This window comes from Triturus cristatus, chromosome 12 (assembly GCF_964204655.1).
Source record: "Triturus cristatus chromosome 12, aTriCri1.1, whole genome shotgun sequence".
Lineage (NCBI taxonomy): Eukaryota > Metazoa > Chordata > Amphibia > Caudata > Salamandridae > Triturus > Triturus cristatus.
The window spans coordinates 617595452-617616585 of NC_140595.1; the positions used below are offsets into that span (position 1 = coordinate 617595452).

General features: G+C 46.8%; 1 protein-coding gene across 3 annotated transcripts in view; it reads left to right on the forward strand.

Moving 5' to 3' along the window:
- ANKRD11 (ankyrin repeat domain 11) overlaps nt 1-21134 on the forward strand; it is a 1275279-nt gene that overhangs the window by 1246216 nt on the left and 7929 nt on the right. For all 3 annotated transcript variants that reach the window (XM_085639477.1, XM_085639476.1, XM_085639475.1), the window contains one exon: nt 9517-9660. In XM_085639477.1, the coding sequence (XP_085495603.1) occupies nt 9517-9660 (144 nt within the window). The remainder of the gene's footprint in view (nt 1-9516; nt 9661-21134) is intronic.

The following is a 21134-nucleotide window of genomic DNA, read 5'->3' on the forward strand; positions in this document are numbered from 1 at the left end:
GCAGATAAAACACAGTTTTAAAAAAAAAAAAGCAGGTACACGTTCTTTGCAATAGGCATATTAACCCTCTGTACTACATTAAATATGTCAAAGCTGCCACTAGACAAAACTCTCATCTCAAGCAGGAACATTAATCACTGGCCTTATCTTGACACTTTTATTGTTGCTCGAAAACTTCTAATTATACAAGGAACTTTGCACTGCTTTTAAAACTGCTGCCTGAGGACCCCCTGGGAATGTGTCACAGACCCCTAGGGGTCCGCGGACCACAGTTTGGGAAACACTGGACATTACCATTTTTCCTTAGGCCACAAATGATAATGAATTAGCTTTTTTTATGCCAGTTACACATTCTGCTAGGCCTTTTTGAGAGACCCGGATATAGGGCCATGCAACATTGCACACTGGATATGTGTGCAGCCTAAATTAGTAGCTTGCAGTGAGTAGTATCCTGCATAGGACAGTATATCGAGGATTATTGCTGACAGTCGTGTATTTGGGTGTTGAAGAAGAGTTGAGTCAGACTGCACCCCTGCATATCGAAGACTGTTTTTCTTATGGTTACATTATCCCTTTAAATCAGTCTAGCTATGTGGCTTGGGTGGGTGGTGATCGTTAAGTGTGTTGACTCTGGAAGGTATTTTTCTATAAAAGAGGGGAGCATGGTGAGGTCCAGTTGTTTGGTGCATTTGAGCTTTATTGGATATATGTGCATTGTTCGGATTAACGATACTGTGGGGGTTGGCACTGTTGGGACCTCGGTGATCACCAGTGATATAAGGAATATATAACCCATGTAGTGTGTGTGCTCACTATTGGATTCTGTGTGTAGGCTGTTGTGTGCACAAAAAGTTGTCAGCATCATTTATATCTGCAAAGGTCTGCACTCATAAAGGCATTGCTGTGCTGTTTGTTTAATATTCTGTTTTTTAGCTCACAAGGGGCGCATATTGCTAGGTGCTAGTCTAGGACTGCCGTACTTAGTCACAACAGATGAGACTGCCAACTTGCAGTCGGAGGCTGTGTTTCAGGTACGGCAAACATAAGTGTTGCAAGAGTCTTGCTTCTCTCATCGACCTCGGGGAGCATACCTGTGTTCAAGACTGCATCACATGATCCATTGTTGTAGGCCCCATTTACTCGTGCTACTGATTAACTGTTTGAGGTGTTCAATGCTTTCATTGACTATTAAAGTAACTTAACATCTTGAAGCTTTTATAAGCCCTTCTCCAACCCTCACCTAAACCTTACTAGTGTCAATTATCCATGATTCTTATCCCCACTTAGTTAATTAAACCTATTCATTTTTGTTTTGTAATGTGCTTTAAAAAAACTGGGAATCTTTTCAGGTGGTGAAACCATATAATACTCAAATGTATGCCTTGGGTAGGCAAGAATTAGGTGCAAAAGGACCAAGACACTAGAACACCTTTACCACAAGTTGTCGAAGAGCTGAATCCAACCGCATGTTGCTTTTGAAAACTGAAATTTGAAGACTCCCCATCATCTTAGAGTGTCTAACCCCAAGGGTCATGGTGAATAATATCGAACAAGGTTACTCGCAACTGCATGATGGAACACTAAATTCCCCTTCCAGCAATCAAGCTGTACCTCCCACTTGCAGTCATTCTCAGGTTACTGAAAGGTAACTTAACAAATAAGTGTTTGATGAAAGGCTTGAAATAATTTCATCCATAACTTATTACTCATGCCGTATTCGAGAAATTTATATTTTGTTTCTCTACTCTGCCTCGGCAGAATGGAATCAGATATATGCAAATCAACATTGGTAGTTTTGCAGCGTGAATCTTTCTGGATTCACTATGCTGTGCATTATTCCGCGATCTGGTGGTTGGGTCCGGATTCGTAGTCTTTCTTCTTTTTTTTTTTTTTTTTTTTTTTCTCGTAGCCCAGGTGGGCGTCGACGTCCCACCATTTGGTGTACCTCTCGTGACGTTGGCGTGCTTCCTGCGGAAGTCCCACCTTTGGGGCGCCATCTTCAGATTCTTTTTTCCGCCGTTGGGTCTGGATCGTCATCGAGAAGCTCCAGAGTTTTAAACGAAGGAAGAAGGAAAATACGCAAGTTTCATCGAAGGAGAATTTACAGAAGACTACAGAGAGGAAGGAATTGCAGCCGGGACGGCGAAGAAGGGGGAGATCCTCGAAATTCTTCGACGGCCATAGGAAAATGAGCATTCAGGGACTCTGAGCGCAATGGACAAGACACCATTTAAATTCTGCCCTAACTGCCACCACAAGTACGCGCATAAGGACCAACATCCGGTGTGAAACCTTTGCCTGCCGATCGACCACGAGAGCAAGGACTGCAACGCCTGTTCCGCATTCACGCCGAAGAGACTCTGGGTGAGAGATAGACAGAGGAGAGCCAATTTCAACATGGAAGGCAAGGGTAAGGCCCCGTCGCTGTACGATCTGGGCCTCTCCACCGACGATGAGGACAACCTCGCCGAAGGACCTGATGTCTTCACGGTCGCAGAGACCGATAAGAAAACGCCAGACGAGGTAAGAGACACGTCGAGTGCGAAACCCCCGAAAGGGCCCCGAAAATCTGAAAGTGACTCTCGAAAAACAGAGTCAAAGTCCTCAAAAGGAACACCGGTGCCGAAAAGCTCGACGACCGCGAGTGGATCCAAGGACAGAAGGCCCAGCGGATCCTTTGAGAAGGACTTCCAGGTGCCGAAGGCCGCCGAAAGACAGAGTTCGTCGAAGCAGGCCCACGAGGTGGGGCGCTCGGCGACGAAAGACAAGGCTGCGTCGACACAAGCTCCGTCGAAGAGACCTGCGGTCGACGCCGAGCAAGTCTCCGTAATGGAGAAGAAAAAGAGAAGGCTCGAGGCGGAGATGGAGAGCATCCTTCAGAGGAAGAAGGAGTTCGACGAAAAAATGAGTAAATTCAAGATCCCACCGACGGAGATTGTCGAGATCGAGGAACAGGAAGAATTCAACGCCGAAGAGCTGTCGAAGGATCCGGAAGAGGAGGAAGAAGGGCCCCACTATGAGGGAGAAGATGAAGAAGAGGATCAGCAGTCGTTCTACGGCTCGGCGCCGTCGACGACTCAGGAGCTGGAATGGCAGGACATCGACACTGAAAATCCCAAAGAGCCCGTGGAGACTTATCCTTCGAGGCCTTCGCCGCCAGGCGACATCGGAGCATACAACATGGTCGTCAAGAGCGCTGCAGCGGCTTTTGGAGTGAAATTAGACGAGGAAAAGCAGATAGCTGATTTCCTACTCGAGACTCTGCTCCCCATCCAGACGAGGAGCCAGTTCCTCCCCATGGTCCAAAGCGTGATGAACCAAGGGAAGGAGGAGTTTAAGGACCCAGCAACATGCCGGTCCATCACGCCCAGAACGGAAAAGAAGTACAAGCACTCCTCGCAGGATCCCCCTTACATCAAGGGATCGGTCACTGCAGACTCCATCATTGCTTCCACGGCCAGGAGAAGAGCCAATGTGCCGGCGACCTCGGGACCACCTCCTGATAAGGAGAGCAGAAGGATGGACCTCACTGGAAGGAAGGTTGAAAGAAACGCCGCAATGCACTGGCGCATGGCAAACTCAAATGCGCTACTGAACAGGCACCAGTACCAGCATTGGGATGAGATGGGGGAACTAGTCAAGCATCTCCCAGAAGAGTACCGACAAAGGGCTTCCCATCTAGTGGAGGAGGAGAAGAATATCGCCAACTCATGCATTAAGACTGCATTGGACGGGGCTGAGACTTCGAGCAGACTAATGGCCATTGGGATCACTGAAAGAAGACAGGCCTGGCTGAGAATTTCTGGATTCAAACCAGAGGTCCAGAACAACATACTGAACATCCCGTTCAATGGTGAAACTCTGTTCGGGGCACCGGTGGACGAGAAGCTCTCCCAACTGAAAAAGGAAAATGAGACTGCAAGGTCCATGGGGGCCCTGCAGTTCAGAGGGATGAGAAGAGGCACCCCAGCTCGGAGACCCTACGGAAGGGGAGGTAACCAGCAGGGAACGTCACACCAAGCATTCCAGCAGGGTGACAGTCACAGCCAGCAAGGACAGCAGAAGCAGAACTGGCAGTACCAACCTCGAGGCCAGTCCTTTCGCGGGAGGGGAAACGGACGTGGCCAAAGAAGAAGAGGGGGAGACCAACCCTCTTCTAAGTGACTTTTCACGCAAGGAGACGCTCACTCCCAGTATACCCCGAGGGGTGAAGCGCAAAAAGAACACAGTGAGGGGGGTACACGAAACAAGCGCCTACGAGCATACAACACCGGTAGGCGGAAGACTGGGACTTTACCTTCAACAATGGCAAAAAATAACCACAGACAAATGGATACTCAACGTCATACAGCACGGATACTGCATAGAGTTGGAGAAAAGGCCTCCGAACAGGAAACCAAAGAGAAGACAACGCTCTGGTCAAGAGCTTGCTCAACTCGGGGAAGAGGCACAACAACTACTCCAAAAGGAGGCCATAGAACCAGTGCCGTGCAGAGAAAGGAACAAGGGAGTGTACTCAAACTACTTCCTGGTCCCAAAGGTGGACGAAACACTAAGACCCATCCTGGATCTACGATTCCTAAACAAATTCATAAAGACACAAAAATTCAAAATGACATCGCTACAAGAAGTGCTACCTCAAATACAAGGCGGAGACTACATGTCCACCGTGGATCTCAAAGATGCCTACCTGAACATCCCTATGAACAAGCGCCACAAGAACCTGTTAAGGTTCAACATCAACCAGGACCATTACCAATTCACAACCCTGGCATTCGGTCTAAAGTCCGCTCCAAGGGGTTTCACGAAATGCCTTGCTGCAGTAGCAGCGTACCTAAGGAGAGAAGGGATTCATGTGTATCCTTACCTAGACGACTGGATGATCAAAGCAAGTACTCGCGACAAGTGCGGAGAGCACGCAGAGCGGGTGACAAGAACACTAGCAAGCCTGGGGTTCTCGATACACTGGGGAAAGTCATCAATGGAACCGCAAGAGGTGAAGATCTTCATGGGAGCGCAGATCAACACCTTAGACAAAACAGTCATGCCCAGCGACAGGAGGACGATAGTCCTGCTGAAGGAGACGCGTCTCTACCAGAAGGGGCGAGCTCTGACAGTGAGAACAGCGAGCAAGATCATGGGCATGATGGCGTCATGCATTCACCTTGTCCCCAATGTACGGCTTCACATGAGACCGTTCCAGGAATGGCCTCAACAACAATGGTCACAAGCGAACGGAAGTTGGGAGCATCTAGTGGTTGTTACGCATGTAGTGCAAGAGGAGATAGCATGGTGGAACAGGGTGAACATAACTGTAGGAAAGCCCTTGACACCACCAAGCCCAACTGTGACCATTACCACAGACGCATCCCAGATAGGATGGGGGGCGCACATGAACAAGCTCAGAGTGAGGGGTCTGTGGACTCCAGCAGATGCGGTCAGGCACATCAACTACCTGGAATTGAAGACCGTACTGCTAGCCCTGAAGGCCTTCCAGAGGCAGCTATACAACCAAAAGGTGTTGATACAGACGGACAATACTACCACAATGTTCTATATCAACAAGCAGGGAGGGACACAATCTTTCCCCCTTTCACCTCTGGCACAAGAGATTTGGAGATGGGCCATCCCACTCAAAATAGACCTGCTGGCGATACACCTACCAGGGAAAGACAATGTGGAAGCCGATTGGCTCAGCAGGCAGACCTCGGCATCCCACGAGTGGGAGCTCAATGGACAGGAAACGCAAAGGCTATTCAAAAGGTGGGGTACACCGACAAAAGACCGATTTGCAACACGCCTGAATGCAAAATGCCGAAACTTCGCATCCAGACAACCAGAAAAACAATCCCAGGGGAATGCCCTATGGATAAGTTGGTCAAGGACATTTGCATACGCTTTTCCACCAATACCACTGATGCACAGGGTACTCAACAAGTGCAAGACCAGCAACATGACAATGATCCTGGTGGCACCACAGTGGGCGAGACATACATGGTACTCACAAATAGTGGAAATGGCACAGGGACCTCCACACAAATTCACAAAAAGAAAGGATTTGCTCTCCATGCAGAACGGAGAAGTTCTACACCCAGAGCCAGAGAGCCTCGGACTGGCAGCTTGGCTCCTGAAGACATAGAGTTCGCACACCTTAAACTACCTCCAAGCACTATGCGAGTGCTGCGGGAGGCAAGGAGACCAACAACACGGAAATGTTATGGGGAAAAGTGGAAAAGGTTCACAATGTGGTGCAGCAAGAATAAACTGCAAGGAAAAATGACAAAGGAATCAACGGTGCTTGGATACCTCACACACCTTCTAAAGGCGAAACTTTGCTCATAGTCACTGAGGGTACACCAAGCGGCGATTGTAGCTTATACACGAGGTGAGACAGGAGGAAGCTTCTTTACGTCACGGGTATTAAAGAGATTCCTGGAAGGGGCGAAAAGAATAGCGCCACCAAAGAGGATGCCGCCTCCGGCATGGAACCTCAACATAGTCCTGACGGAACTTATGAAAGCGCCCTTTGAGCCCATGCACAAGGCCTCCCTCCAAATGCTGACAATGAAGACAGCCTTCCTGGTGGCACTAACCTCACTGCGCAGAGTAAGCGAGTTGCAAGCGCTAACTCTGCAAGAGCCCTACATCCAGATACACAAGGACAGGGTCGTAATGAGAATGGACCCACACTTCATGCCAAAGGTGGTGTCAGCATTCCATTTAAATCAAACAATTCAAATACCAGGTTTCTTTCAGGACCCAGCAACAAGCGCAGAAAGGGCACTGCACACTCTAGACGCTAGAAGGGCGGTGATGCACTACATCGAGAGGACAAAAGAACTAAGGAAAACCAAACCGTTTTTTGTGTCCTTCGCTACGAGCTTCCTGGGTAGACCAGTGACAAAAAGCACCATCGCACGATGGATTGCGCTAACAATACAATTCTGCCACAAACAGGTGGGGCAAGAACTATCCGAGGGGCCATGGGCCCATTCCACAAGGAAGAAGGGAGCAACAATTGCCTTTCTGGCAAATACACCCATTCAAGACATATGCCTGGCGGCAACATGGGCTTCGGTGCACACGTTCACCAAGCACTACTGCGTGGATATACAGATGAACAAGGAAGCACAAGTAGGACAGAAGGTGCTACAACATATATTCAACGAACAACGCTCATCTTCCACCCAGCCGCCACAGAGATAACAAACCGCTACAAAATCTATGCACAGCATAGTGAATCCAGAAAGATTCACGCTGCAAAACGAATAGTTTCTTACCTGTCTGTGTAGTTTTGCAGCTTGAAGATCTTTCTGGATTCACTAGCGAACCCACCCACCTCCGCCAGGAAGATGAGGCAGGAGAAAAAAAGGGTGGAAGGACAAAGACGGAAATAACAGGAAAAAACAGAGAGGAGATATAAGGAAGATACTTAACGCCTAGGGTTTAAAAAAAAAAAAAAGAGAGAGAGAAAGGAGGGGGAAAAAGAACCCAAATGGCGCCCCAAAGGTGGGACTTCACGAGAGGTGGGACGTCGATGCCCACCTGGGCTACAAAAAAAAAAAAAAAAGAGAAAGACTACGAATCCGGACCCAACCACCAGATCGCGGAATAATGCACAGCATAGTGAATCCAGAAATCCAGAAAGATCTTCAAGCTGCAAAACTACACCGACAGGTAAGAAACTATTCGTTATCTAACATGAGTCCAGCCAGTTCCGGATTACCAAAAAGGCAAAGTAGGCACCGGCTTATGGGCCCCACTCCTGTTAGGGTTCCCATGACAACAGATCAAAATAATATTGAATTGACCTTGTAAGAAAATTACAATCAAGCTTCCTTAAATATTGTTTCCAAAAGATAGGGGGGGGGGGGGGGGGGGAGGAATCAACTCAAAGTAACGAAAGCTTTACATTAAAGACTCTATAGAGAAAATACTGTATTAATGTAATGTACACGAACTACTTAAAGTACATAAACCAGAGTCATCAGATTCATATAAGTTTGTCTCTTAAAATCTCATCTTTAGGCAGCTGCCTGTTTGTAAAAAAAAAAAAAAAAGAAGAAATCCGGTGCATTGGGTATTAGGAGATAATTTGCGAGAGGGCCTAGAAATTTCGACTGCCTAGGGACCTCCACAGGGTTTAATCTGGCTCAGAGTCCAGCCAGAACTGACAGGTCAGGTCCCCTCTAAACCGAAACACCAGTATCCCCAGACTGATTTCGCCCATTTTGGGATTCCCAGTAGGGTGCAACTTGTGTCCAGTCAAATAAGGAGCATGGAGTCCACGTCTGGGTATATCTGCCACACTTAGGGCTACAAAAAAGTGTTGGGTTGTGTGTTGGAATTCATTTCAGCCACAGGTAAATTACTAGGTCTGCATTCCAGTCCACCCTTTTGTTTTTTTGTCCACCATGCCTCCACAGATAGGAATTAGCCATATGCAAATAAGCTTTTTTCCTGCTCTAATAGGAGCAGACCAGCCAGAACTGCTAGGTCAGGTCCCCTCTGAACTGTAACACAAGCAACCCAAGACTGGTTTAATCCTTGTCAGTGTGGTTCAGCAATGCGGGTCAGACTATTACCAGCGACCGATTAAAGCATTGCATCTATTTTATTGTTTGTTGTTGTTGATGCCTGAAATGCAACTTGTATGCCCAGACATGGGATCTGTGCTCACTGTGCCTTAAGACTTGTGCTACACCTTACTGGCGAGGCGCAAATTGGCTGAAACAGGGCTGGGTTTGCTTGTATTCCTTCTAGAGGGAACCCTTACCTGGCTATTCAGGATAGACGTCTCCAATGTGGCGTTGGACCAGTACTGATTTGCATAAGGTGGGGCTCTATTTAGAGTGACATCATGTGTGGAAAACGATGGACTGCAATGTGGCACTGAGCGTTGTCATGCTACTGAGATTAATTCAAACATCTCATCCTTGTTGTTAAAAATAACTAAATGTAGCTGAATTTAAGACATGCCCTTTCTGGTCATTCATGTTTAGCTGCATGTTACATAATGCAAACTAAATAAAATCAAAGTGTACATAAGAGTCCATCAGTATTGCATTTGCTTCCTTTGTAAGATGGCTGTTTTTATAAAAGTAATGTAATGATGACAGAGGCATGTAGCTTTTCCTGGTGTTAATTTCTCCAGTTTGGGTTTGGTTTACATATCTTGAAAGAATGATCCTCATTCAAGAGTTAAACATGTTTAGATAATAATGAGTATCATCTTTGGCCACCTTCATAAGGGAGGTCTGATTAGACATTACACCAAGTTTACACTAGGCCTGGGCAAATTTTAATTATGCGAGAATAATTGGTGTACTTTTGGTCTATCGAAGTTTACTGTAAATTACCAAGAGTATACCATGTTGTCACATTACTTAATTTCGAGGAGAAATTTCAATGTTTTTTTTTTTTTAGATAACACAAGTGGCATTTCAGTTAGATTTTTTTTCACGTTCGTTGATATAATGCATTGATGACTGATTTATGGATTTCTTTTTCTTTCAGGAAAAGCTCATTGTTTCTTGTGAGCAAGAAATTCTGCGGGTTCATTGTCGGGCAGCAAGAACGATTGCCAATCAGTCTGTGCCTTTCAGTGCGTGCACCATGCTGCTGGACTCTGAGGTTTATAACATGCCGCTGGAAAATCAGGTTAGTCCAGATCCAAATCGGTTTGCATCTCCTTCAGATTCCATTAGCAGTGGCAAGTCAAGGACAGCTTTATTCGATTGCTATTTCAGACAGTCATAAAAGCAGATATATATGAAAAACATGCACATGATTAAAACGAAATAAAAGAAAAAATCCTACATACAAGTTATTAGTTCAATTCATTGTACGTGCGATAAAAAGCATAACCATTATTACAAGAAATAGCAATAAAATCTTAAATACATGGATAATACCAGCATTTCCTTTGTTCGAATATAATCCTTTAAACATGAATAGCCATTCTTTTCCTGAGTATGACTACCTGCTTTAAAAACATTGCTATCTTCCAGGTGCTATGTACATTGTCTAGAAATTGTAAAGCAATGAAAGCTGGCCAACATTGTCTCAACCCAAAGCCTTTTAGGATCAGAAGAATCCACGTTTTTCTCAGTAAAACTTACAAAACAAGAGGACGTGGATGTCAGATTGAGCTGAAACATTATCACATAAACACAAGTTCAGTTCACAAGTCCAGTCATTAATTATCGGAAGACTAACCATTCTAAAAAAGATCCCTAATCTAAATCTTGTTAGTAAAAATCTATCGTAGGCCCCAGGAACAGCTGTCCGATATGGCTGAATAGAAAAGGTCGTTAAAATCTGCTGATTCTGCAGGACGCTGGGCTTTAGGATCTCGGCTGACATTCTTGTAGCTTCCAGAAGTTGAAGGCCCTCTTTTTTTTAGGTTCTTTCTCGTGATCATATGTAAAGTGCTTGGATTATTAAACTCAGGATGTCCGAGATCATTCATAAAATTGCGAATATACCTTACCCAAGGGATTTTTAAGACCCTTCCAGTTTCAGGCTATCCGATAATATATCTCTATTTAGCGGTCTCTATTTTTGTCCACACACTGTGCCATAAGAGAATGGGCTCAAGTTTAATGAGATTTGATATATATGATAGGCCCAGTTCCCCATGACACACGAGGATGTGCTGGTCGGGACAGACAGAATGCATCTCAGGAACTTGTTTTCTACTATTTGTAGAGGGTTATTGTTAGCAAACCCCCATACCCCGGCGCCGTACATGGCTGTAGCGAAGCTTTTAGCTTTGTATATCTTTATAAACTCCGCTGGGGGATTCCTACCAAGTTTCCTCAAAAAATTGACACGAGCTGTGGTTGTTCTAGAAAAGGCTAATTTGTTTGCTAATATTGTGTGAGTCTATAAATCATTTTGATCAAAGAGTATCCCAAGATATGAGAAGATCTTTGTGGGCTCTAACTTTTGTCCCTCCACAAACATGTCCTTAAATCTTTGATTTCCCTGGCCACACCTCATAACGAAAGTCTTTGATATATTAACCCTGAGTCCAAGACCATTCATAAAGTTAGAGAAGTTATCTAGCACCCTCTGTAAACCTATTGGCATACGAGACATTAAAACCGCGTTGTCCGCATACAGGAGAGCTGGAATAGAACGACCAGCTATCTGGGGGATGTCATGGCTATCCTTAATCGGAGCCTCTTCCAGACCGTTACTATAGAGGTTAAAAAGAAAGGGGGCCAGAACAGAGCCTTGTCTGACCCCCCTCCTAATAGGAAATATGTCAGTACATTCTCCGCTTAAACCAAATCTGACTCTGCCCTGTGAGTTGTTATAAAGGCGCCTGAGAAAAAGGATTATTCGAGCTTCAACCCCCGTTGCTTCAAGAATCTTCCAAAGCTTTTCATGTTGCACGGAGTCAAAAGCAGCAGTGAGGTCTACAAAGGCTAAAAACAGGCTGCCCCCTTTCACCCAGGTGTATTTCCCGATACAAATGGCTAAATTTAGTCTCTGCTCCATTGTTCCTAGGCCCTCCCTAAACCCATATTGGATATCGGAGAGGACTTTATCCTCTGCCCAGGAATGTAAGCGTTCTAAGATTATTCGTCCCACAACTTTAACCAGGGTATCCAATAATGAAATGGGCCTGTAACAGCCCGGATCCTGGCGGTTACCTTTTTTAAAAATAGTCCCAATTAATGACTCAGTCCAGGTATCTGAAAAGGGGGCATAACAACAAGCATGGATTACCTGGTTAACGATTTTAGCCCACAGGTCCAGATTTACCTTAAAATAGTCAGCCGGTACCCCGTCGGTGCTTTACCACCCAGCGTTGCAGAAATGGCCAGAATTACTTCCTCCAGAGTAAACTCAAGACTGCAATGCTGGATATCATTATCTGGTAAAGTATTCCCGAAGCGGACTCCAATATTATCACCAGGATCATATACCTTTGTAAAATGGCCTATCCAAAGGTTCTCGCTTATGGCGATTTCCATAGACGGACCTCCTTTGGTGTTCAGAAAGGGTACCTTAGCAGCTTTCCAGAATGCCGAGCTGTCACCTTATAATGCCGCTTTATGCAAAGATTCCCAGGCATCGTTTCGTAATTCAGATTTTCTTTTCTTAAGGGCTAATCTATAATCGGCTCTTGCCTGTCTCACACTAATCGGGTTTTGTGGGGTCTCCTGTAATAACTAGTTCGAGGCATATGAGCTGCAGATTACACACTGTGCATAGATCGCCATCTGGTGTTGGGCCTGGATGTTTGCAGTTTTTTTTCCTCTTGGAAAGTCTTTGGAAGTCACGAGGTCTGTGACTCCTCCTTAGGATCGTATTGCGCATGGGCTTCGGTTCCATCCTCAGATTGTGTTTTTTCCGCCATCGGGCTCGGAAGTGATCTTCGCGCTCCGGTTCCGAACAGTTTCCAGTTCTTCATTCGACGCGCAATCCTCCCCCATTTTCGCGGTATTGTTTGTGATCGCGATCTACACACTCATCGATCGAGATCTTCGATTCCAGTCGTTGACGACGGCCTTCGGGCCTACCCATGCTCCGGTCCTGGAAAATGGAAAGGACTCCATTCAAAAAGTGCCCTCGATGTGGGTCCAAATTCCCCCACACCGATCTCCACGAGGTATGCAACCTTTGCCTCTCCCCTGAACACGAGGCTCGAGACTGTCCGGCTTGCAAATCCTTCCGGCCCAAGAAAACCATTGGAGACCGAAGGGCGAGAAGAACCATGGCACACTCGTCGACAGCGATCCCAGACGACATCTTCGGAGAAGGCGTCGACGCTCCAGAAGGACAGCACACCGAAGAGGGCCTCGTCAGCGCCTCAGAGGCCGACGACTCAGATGTCGAGGACATCACTCCGGCACAGAGGGTCGTGAGTACCAACATCCACCCCACACCCTTGAGGGCAGGGCATCAAAAATGGCTTTGGTCATGCCTTCGCCCTCGGGCCTAGGCACGATCAAGGACATTGCTTCACACACCTCGCCTTCGGAACCAGTAAAGAAGCCTATCAAGCCTTCAGGCAGCTCGGGCTCGAGCCAGCCCACCGTCGGTGCCGAGAAACACTCCTCCGCCGAAAAAGAAAATGGCCTCCTCCTCGGCACCGGGCTCCACACCGAAGCACTCTGCGCCGAAAACCAGCACCGGCTCCTCGGTGCCGACAGTCTTCGGAGCCGAGCAAAAAACACAAAGCCATCGACACCCACACCTCGAAGGCGAAAGGCATCTCGGAACCGAGTGACCAACCAGCCCTTCCAAAGCCGCACAGTTCAAAACAAAGGAATGGTGCAGACTCCAAAACAAAAAAACCTACAGCCCGATGCCTTCGGCACCAACAGAAAAACAAAAAACACTGGTCAAGGACCCTACGACTGGACATTTGATGCTCAGCATTAAAAAGAGACAGCTGGACAAGCCTGCCCCACCTCCACCTCCAAAGAGGAAAGACTTTGCTACCTCCCCTTTGAGAATACCTTCACCCCCTCCTCCACCTCATCCTTCTCCTCCCCCACACCCTCTCCGGATGATGTTGATGATGATGTCTATGATGACACAGGGGACGAGCCCCATGACCAACCTACAGGGGACCCCACCCCTACAGGCTCTCCAGACCCATGGGACGACTATAACATTCCAGACATCCCTAACGTCCCACAGGAGGATCTCTACCCTTCGAGACCATCCCCACCAGAAGACTCAATGGGGTTCAACCAACTACTCCAAAGGGCTGCACAGTACCACGGTGTGCATCTCCATACTGACCCCATGGAGGAGGACTTCCTCCTTGATACCTTCGATACAACACACAGGGCCACTTCCATTCTGCCCATGCTCAAAGGCGTTATCAAACATGCGCTGAAGGTCTTTAAAGACCCGGTCAGAGCCAGGGTCATCAACCCTCGCATCGACAAAAAATATAATGCCGCCCCTACAGATCCCACCTACATCAGAGGGCCAGTACCACTAGATTCCCTAGTAGTGTCTACTGCAAGAAAGCGGGCAAACTCCCAGGCATCAGGCGAGGCACCACCACCTGACAAAGAGTCCAAACTCTTGGACGTATCGGGCAAGCGCACTGCATCCCAGGCTGCCAACATATGGCGCATCGCCAACACACAAGCGCTTCTGGCAAGATATGACAGGGCACATTATGACGAACTAGTAGCCATAATGCAACACCTCCCTGACAAATCTAAAAATAGAGCCAATGAGCTAATCCAGGAGGGCAAAACCATCACCAACACCTCCATCCGCTGTGCCCTAGACGCAGCTAACACCGCCTCTAGGGCAATTAACACCAGCGTCGTCCTCCGTCGCCATGCCTGGCTACGGATTTCAGGTTTCAAACCAGTGGTGCAAGCTTCCATTCTGAACCACCCCTTTGACCAGGAACATCTGTTTAGCCCAAAAGTGGATGAGGCCCTAGAAAAAATGAAAGGCACAAATACGGCTAAGTCTATGGGAGCCTTACAATCGCATCCTCCCAGGCGCTCCTTTCACCGCTCTTCCTTTCGGAGCACATCCAGAGGCTACTCCTCCGACACCGCTTCCACTTCCTATAAAGCCCCTACCCAATCCACCTTTATAAGGGGTTACCAAAGAGGCGGCTACAGGGGCAACAATAACAAAGGCAGAGGCAAGACAAACACCTCCCGCTCTGCCTCCACTCCTACCCAATGACTTCCCTCCACTCCCCCAGACCATCCCACTCCGGTCGGGGGCAGACTACACAATTTCCTTCCTGTCTGGACTACCATCACCTCAGACAAATGGGTAATCCATATAATTCGGTCAGGATACTGCCTCCAACTAACATCTTACCCCCCCCAAACGTTCCACCCAAACAACGCCCGATGTCACTGGAACATTTAACATTACTAAAGCAGGAGGTAATCTCCCTCCTACAAAAGGGTGCGATAGAACTGGTGCCTACCAATCAACAAAATATGGGAGTTTACTCCCTATATTTTCTCATACCAAAAAGGGACGACACTCTAACGCCCATCCTAGACCTCATACCCCTAAATCAATATATACACTCAGACCATTTCCACATGGTCACACTCCAGCAGGTACTTCCACTGCTCTCCCAAAACGACTTCCTGGCCACTTTAGACCTCAAAACTACTACTTCCACATTCCTGTTCACAACGCTCACAGGAAGTTTCTCAGATTTGTGGTGGACGGCCAACACTATCAATTCAAAGTGCTCCCCTTCGGAGTCACCACAGCACCACGGGTGTTTACCAAGTGCCTAGCGGTAGTGGCAGCACACCTGCGACGGCAACACATTCATGTCTTCCCATACCTAGACGACTGGCTCATAAAAGCCAGCTCATACAACCAATGTGTACAACACACCCACGCCACTATCCAATTACTTCACGACCTGGGCTTCACAATAAATCACATGAATTCCCATCTGCAACCATCCCACGTAAAGCTATACCTCGGTGCCACCATAGACACCGCAAAAGCGCTAGCCTACCCCAGTCCGGCAGGATAGCAAGCATTCAGGCTCTCTGTGCCAAATTTCAGCCAGAACACACTCTTCCATCTCAAGTGTTCATGCAACTAATAGGAATGATGGCCTCTTGCATATTCATAGTACCCCACGCAAGAATCCAGATGCGTCCTCTCCAAGAGTGCTTAGCACGCCAATGGAACCAGGCCCAGGGTCAATTGACAGATCTGGTGTTGGTAGACGGTCGGGCCCATCGCTCTCTGCAGTGGTGGACCACCACAAACCTTTCCAAAGGGCGACCGTTCCTGGACCCGGTTCCTCAGATAGTACAGACGCATCGCTCTCCGGCTGGGGAGCTCACCTACTACATCACACCATGCAGGGCAGGTGGACACCTCAACAAAAGTTGCTCCACATCAACTATCTGGAGTTACTAGCCATATTCTTAGCACTAAAAGCTTTTCAAACTCATGTCTCAGGCAAGGCCGTCTTAGTCCGCACCGACAACATGACAGCCATGTACTATATACAGAAACAAGGCGGCACACACTCTCCGCAGCTCTCTCAGCTAGCACAGAGCATATGGAGATGGGCCGTATCCCAAAAAATCTTTCTTCTAGCCCAACATGTCCCAGGAGTCCAAAACACTATGGCAGATCTGCTGAGCAGATAAACACAACAAATCCACGAGTGGGAACTCCATCCACAAGTTCTTCACCCGTACTTTCAAATGTGGGGGCATCCATAGATAAAACTCTAAGCCACCCACGAAAACACCAAATGCCCAAGCTTCGCCGCCAGATATCCACACCCATTGTCCAAAGGCAATGAGATATGGATGAACTGGTCAGGCAGATTTGCGTACGCTTTTCTGCCTCTCCCACTCATTCCATTAGTGGTGCGCAAACTACAACAATTCTCCCTCACTCTCATACTAGTAGCTCCAACTTGGGCCAGACAACCGTGGTACACCACACTGCTGGAACTATCTGTAGTACCGCACCAAAAGCTACACCTCTCTCCACGCATCTTAACCCAGAACCATGGAGAGATCAGGCACCCGGACCCAGCTCAGCTCAACCTTGCGATCTGGTTCCTGAAATCCTAGAATTCGGTTATCTAAATCTTCCCCCTGACTGCATGAACGTCATTAGAGAAGCTAGGCGACCCACCACTAGAGCTTGCTACGCAGCCAAGTGGAAACGTTTTGTGGTCTGTTGTCACAACAATAACTTCAATCCCCTAGATGTGTCCATTCAACACATCATAGGCTATTTACTACACCTACAAAGATGCAATCTAGCCTACACGTCTATTAGACTGCACCTTGCAGCCATAGCAGCTTATCTACAAAACAGGCAACATCTATCACTCTTTAGAGTACCTGCCATAAAAGCCTTCATGGAAGGCCTCAAAAGAATAATTCCCCCCAGAGTGCCACCCTCACCTGTGTGGATCCTAAACATCGTTTACACCAGACTAATGGGGCCTCCCTTTGAACCTCTACACAAATGTGAACTTCAATTCCTAACATGGAAAACTGCCTTTCTTGTAGCCATCACTTCTCTCAGAAGGGTCAGTGAGATATAAGCACTTATCATTCAAGAACCTTTTCTCCAAATGCATCATAACAAGGTTGTTCTCCGTACTAATCCAAAATTCCTCCCTAAAGTAATTTCTCCTTTTCACCTAAACCAATCTGTGGAACTACCAGTATTCTTCTCGCAACCACAGACCGTTGCAGAAAGAGCTCTCCATTAATGAGATGTCAAACAAGCCTTACTCTACTACATCTAGAGAACACAACCCTTTCGTAGACCAAACAAACTGTTTGTGTCTTTCTCACCACCACACAAAGGCAACCCCATCTCCAAGTCGGGGATAGCTAGGTGGATTGTCAAATGCATTCAGATTTGCTACCACAAAGCAAAACGAACGCTATCTGTTCCCCCCCCCCCCCCCCCCCCCTAAAGCCCACTCTACATGTAAGATAGGGGCTTCCATGGCATTTTTAGGGAACATTCCCTTAGGTAATATCTGCAGAGCAGCTGCATGGTCAACACCGCACACTTTCACTAAACACTATTGTGTAGGTGTGCAAACTAAGTAACAGGCTAGTGTGGGCCAGGCTGTACTCAAGACATTGTTTCAAACCACTGCAACAGATACTGGTGGTCGCCGCTAAGGATGGGTACTGCTATATAATCTATGCACAGTGTGTAATCTGCAGCTCATATCCCTCGAACGGCAAATGCTACTTACCAGTATGCATCTGTTCTTGGCATGTGGAGCTGCAGATCTACACACGCCCACCCACCTCCCTGGCTACCTTTATCTGTTCCAGTTTATCTTATTTAGATACAACACCCATGGGCATCTTCACTGTTATTACTACGCTCTATCTTTCCCTGCTGGCGAAAAACAATCTGAGGATGGAGCTGAAGCCCATGCGCAATACGATCCAAAGGAGGAGTCACAGACCTCGTGACTTCCAAAGACTTTCCAAGAGGAAAAAAAACTGCAAACATCCAGGCCCAACACCAGATGGCGATCTATGCACAGTGTGTAGATCTGCAGCTCTACATGCCAAGAACAGATGTATACTGGTAAGTAGCATTTGCCTTTTAGGTTTTTATAGGCTTGAGAACAGATTGTATCAAACCATCCCTCGGTTTTCCTTCTATTAGAGGTCTGCACATGTAAAGCCTTCCTCATCTCTGCTGAAATAAATTGAAAGGACAAAATATCCGATGAAGCTGTATCACTTAAACAAGTCTCAACGCCAATCCAACTGTTTCTGGGGCACTTTTTTTGTAACTATGATAGGGTCCACTAATGCCCAACACAAGGTATACCAATTTGTCTTATCCAGCATGATATTGGATATGGTCTGATCGTTGTTGTCGGCTCTCGGGGACATCTTTAACGGCAGTCCAATGGAGTAGCATAATGGAAAATGATCGCTTAACTAAATATCTCCAACCTCAAAGGATCGAAGATTAGAAGAGTGGCTATTTGTCAGAAATACATAATCTATGGTGCTATATAGACCACTTCCATTAAAGGTGTATCCCATGGGCGATGGCTGAGCACAAATCTCATTCGCAAAACCTAAATCAAGGCTAAATACCATTTCATTATAAAAGTCCCCAAGCACAGAGTGATAAAAATGGGTCATACTGGACCCCTCTTCATATATAAAACCACTTTGCTTTCCATCCACATTTATACATAATGAGCAATTAAAATCCCCTCCCACAATAACATCATATCTTTTGAGCTTTTACTACATATAGCCTCCACATCCTTGATAAATTTAGTCCCTACCAAACTCCCTTTTCCAAGTGGAATATTATTATAAAAATGAACCATTAATAAGCATTGCCTTCTATCAAGGTCCATTACGATTATCTGATAGTAGTTCTCCTCCAGATGAATCTCAATCTTTTTTACATTGAGCATATTTGAGATATAGGTGCAAAGTCCTCCCTTCGCCCTCCCACTTGAACCCTCCACTGCCAGAGTGCGGAAGATTTTAAAACCATTAATATGGGCTGGCTTTCAACCAGGTTTCCTGGAGGGATACCACGTCATAGGCCTCTATAAACTCACATCATATGGGGTTGGCTAACTTTGAACAGAAGTCTGCGATATTTCATGAGGCAAAGTTACAGATTACTTAGACACTCTTGCCCCGTGGAGTAAAAGGGACTTCTGCATTTGGGGATTGACCTACTACCACAGCTGGCACCTCATCTTTGCTTTGGAGCTTAAGAACCTCCTGTGATTTATTTTTTTCACCCCCAATGGGGCAATTTAGCTGTGATCTCCCGAATCCACTCTTTGCACTAATGCGTTTTGTGTAATTAATTGAGGGCCTACTGTTGAATGAAGTCTGTCAAAATGTGGATAATCCTTATAAAATCTATGCCATCGTGGAGTCTTAAGGATACTCTCAAGCTTCGGGGATGTACCTCCTGTATGAGCCAATCAATCTACTCCTTCAAGCGAGTAAAAGATTTCGTATCGATTACTAAGTGGGATTCCATCGCTATACTGCGTAGCCCATGGATGTGTTTTATCTCCCCTCAGTTGCCATGGAGCTTTACGTGGGGTCAAATCTCTGCCCTGCCTGGTCCCTGAGAATGTATGTCCCGCCCTTGATTGCCTGTAAGCTATAGGGGGTTGATAGAAATAACCGAGCGGGAGAATATTTATCTCCTGCACCGCAATATGACTATTTCCGGCCCTCTCCAGGATTAATTGCACCAGGCCTGGAGATTTAAAGGTTAAAACAACACAGTCACCAGGTAATGACTTACGTGATTTACCGACCCACCCCACTCGCCGAGCCATTTTAAATTCCTTGAAGAGAATGTCTTTAATCCCTGTCCTTACGCTCACTAAATGCAGACATTTGTTTTGCAAGGCCAACCAATGTTCAGGAGCATTGGACTGTAAATGGGGGACGTTTGCCAGGACTACTACGCAAGGTGCAGGTTTAGGTTTGGACTGATAGCAGTCCCCTCAATATCGTTCTGAGTGGTCTGAGCGATGGACTGTTTTGGTCTGATCCCCAGATTAGGCATCCCGGTGGTAGCTGCTGATCTATTTGCAGGTTTAGCACCAGTTGAGCTTGGCTGGGGGTTTGGTCCTAGGGATATGGAAGATGTTCGTCTCTGGTATGGTGGAACAGTCAATTCTGGATTATTAACTCTATTGCCCGAGATGTTAGGGCGGTGGTCATGGCAGGAGACTAAATTGCCAGTAGGGACGCTGCCTTAGTTCCCGGTTCATTCAGAGGAACTGAGTCATTGCCCCTACCTGGGTATGTGTCAAGATGGGGGTTGGTAATATTAATAATAGACTCCTCTAGCTTTGCGAGTCTAGCCTTAATGTGGGACAATTTGTGGGACAGAGGGTCCAACAGCGATACAAGCATAACCTCTAGTCTTTTCCATGATTCCTCCTCCTTGTGCCCCTGAAAGAGCCCATTAGCAGGACTCTTAGTCACTAAGCTATATCCCTGTCTGTTAACACTGTCCGTGGCAATTCATTTTAAATGCAGAGGGTTCACGTGCCACCAACTGCTTAACTTGTCAAAAAGACAGTGGCCGGTCTGAAGTTTGCCTCGGACGCCGCTGCGAACCGTACCCTTTGCCAGCACCACTCACTGGCACTTTCACTGGGTTAGGCACAAGTCCAACTTGTAGCAGGAAGCGGACACATCCAGTAATTGCCTCTACTTCAGCTTGTGGTGGAACCCACTGGAGGCCTGTTATCCTACTGTGCACTGCCCAGGTGCTGCTGCATGGACCTCACACGCTTGTAACATTACTTACAAACATGTACTTTGCGGTACTGATGTTGCTACAGTGAAGTTTTTTTATGCAGACTCCAAGCACTTAACCCTTCCAAGATTATGGCAGCAGTAGAATCACGTGGCACCAAAACGTGCATTCTCAAGAACTATTCTACATATTATTCCACTGCTGTTTCTTGGGCACTGTACAATTGTCCACATGTAAAAAAAAAAAAAAAAATCCTGTAACTTCCTGCTCCTAAAACCGATCCCCACCTCTGTTAGCACACATACCCTCTCAGCTTTGGTACTTACTCTTACCTGCTTTGACATTGATCCTCCTGCCATGTCAGAGCTGTCCGG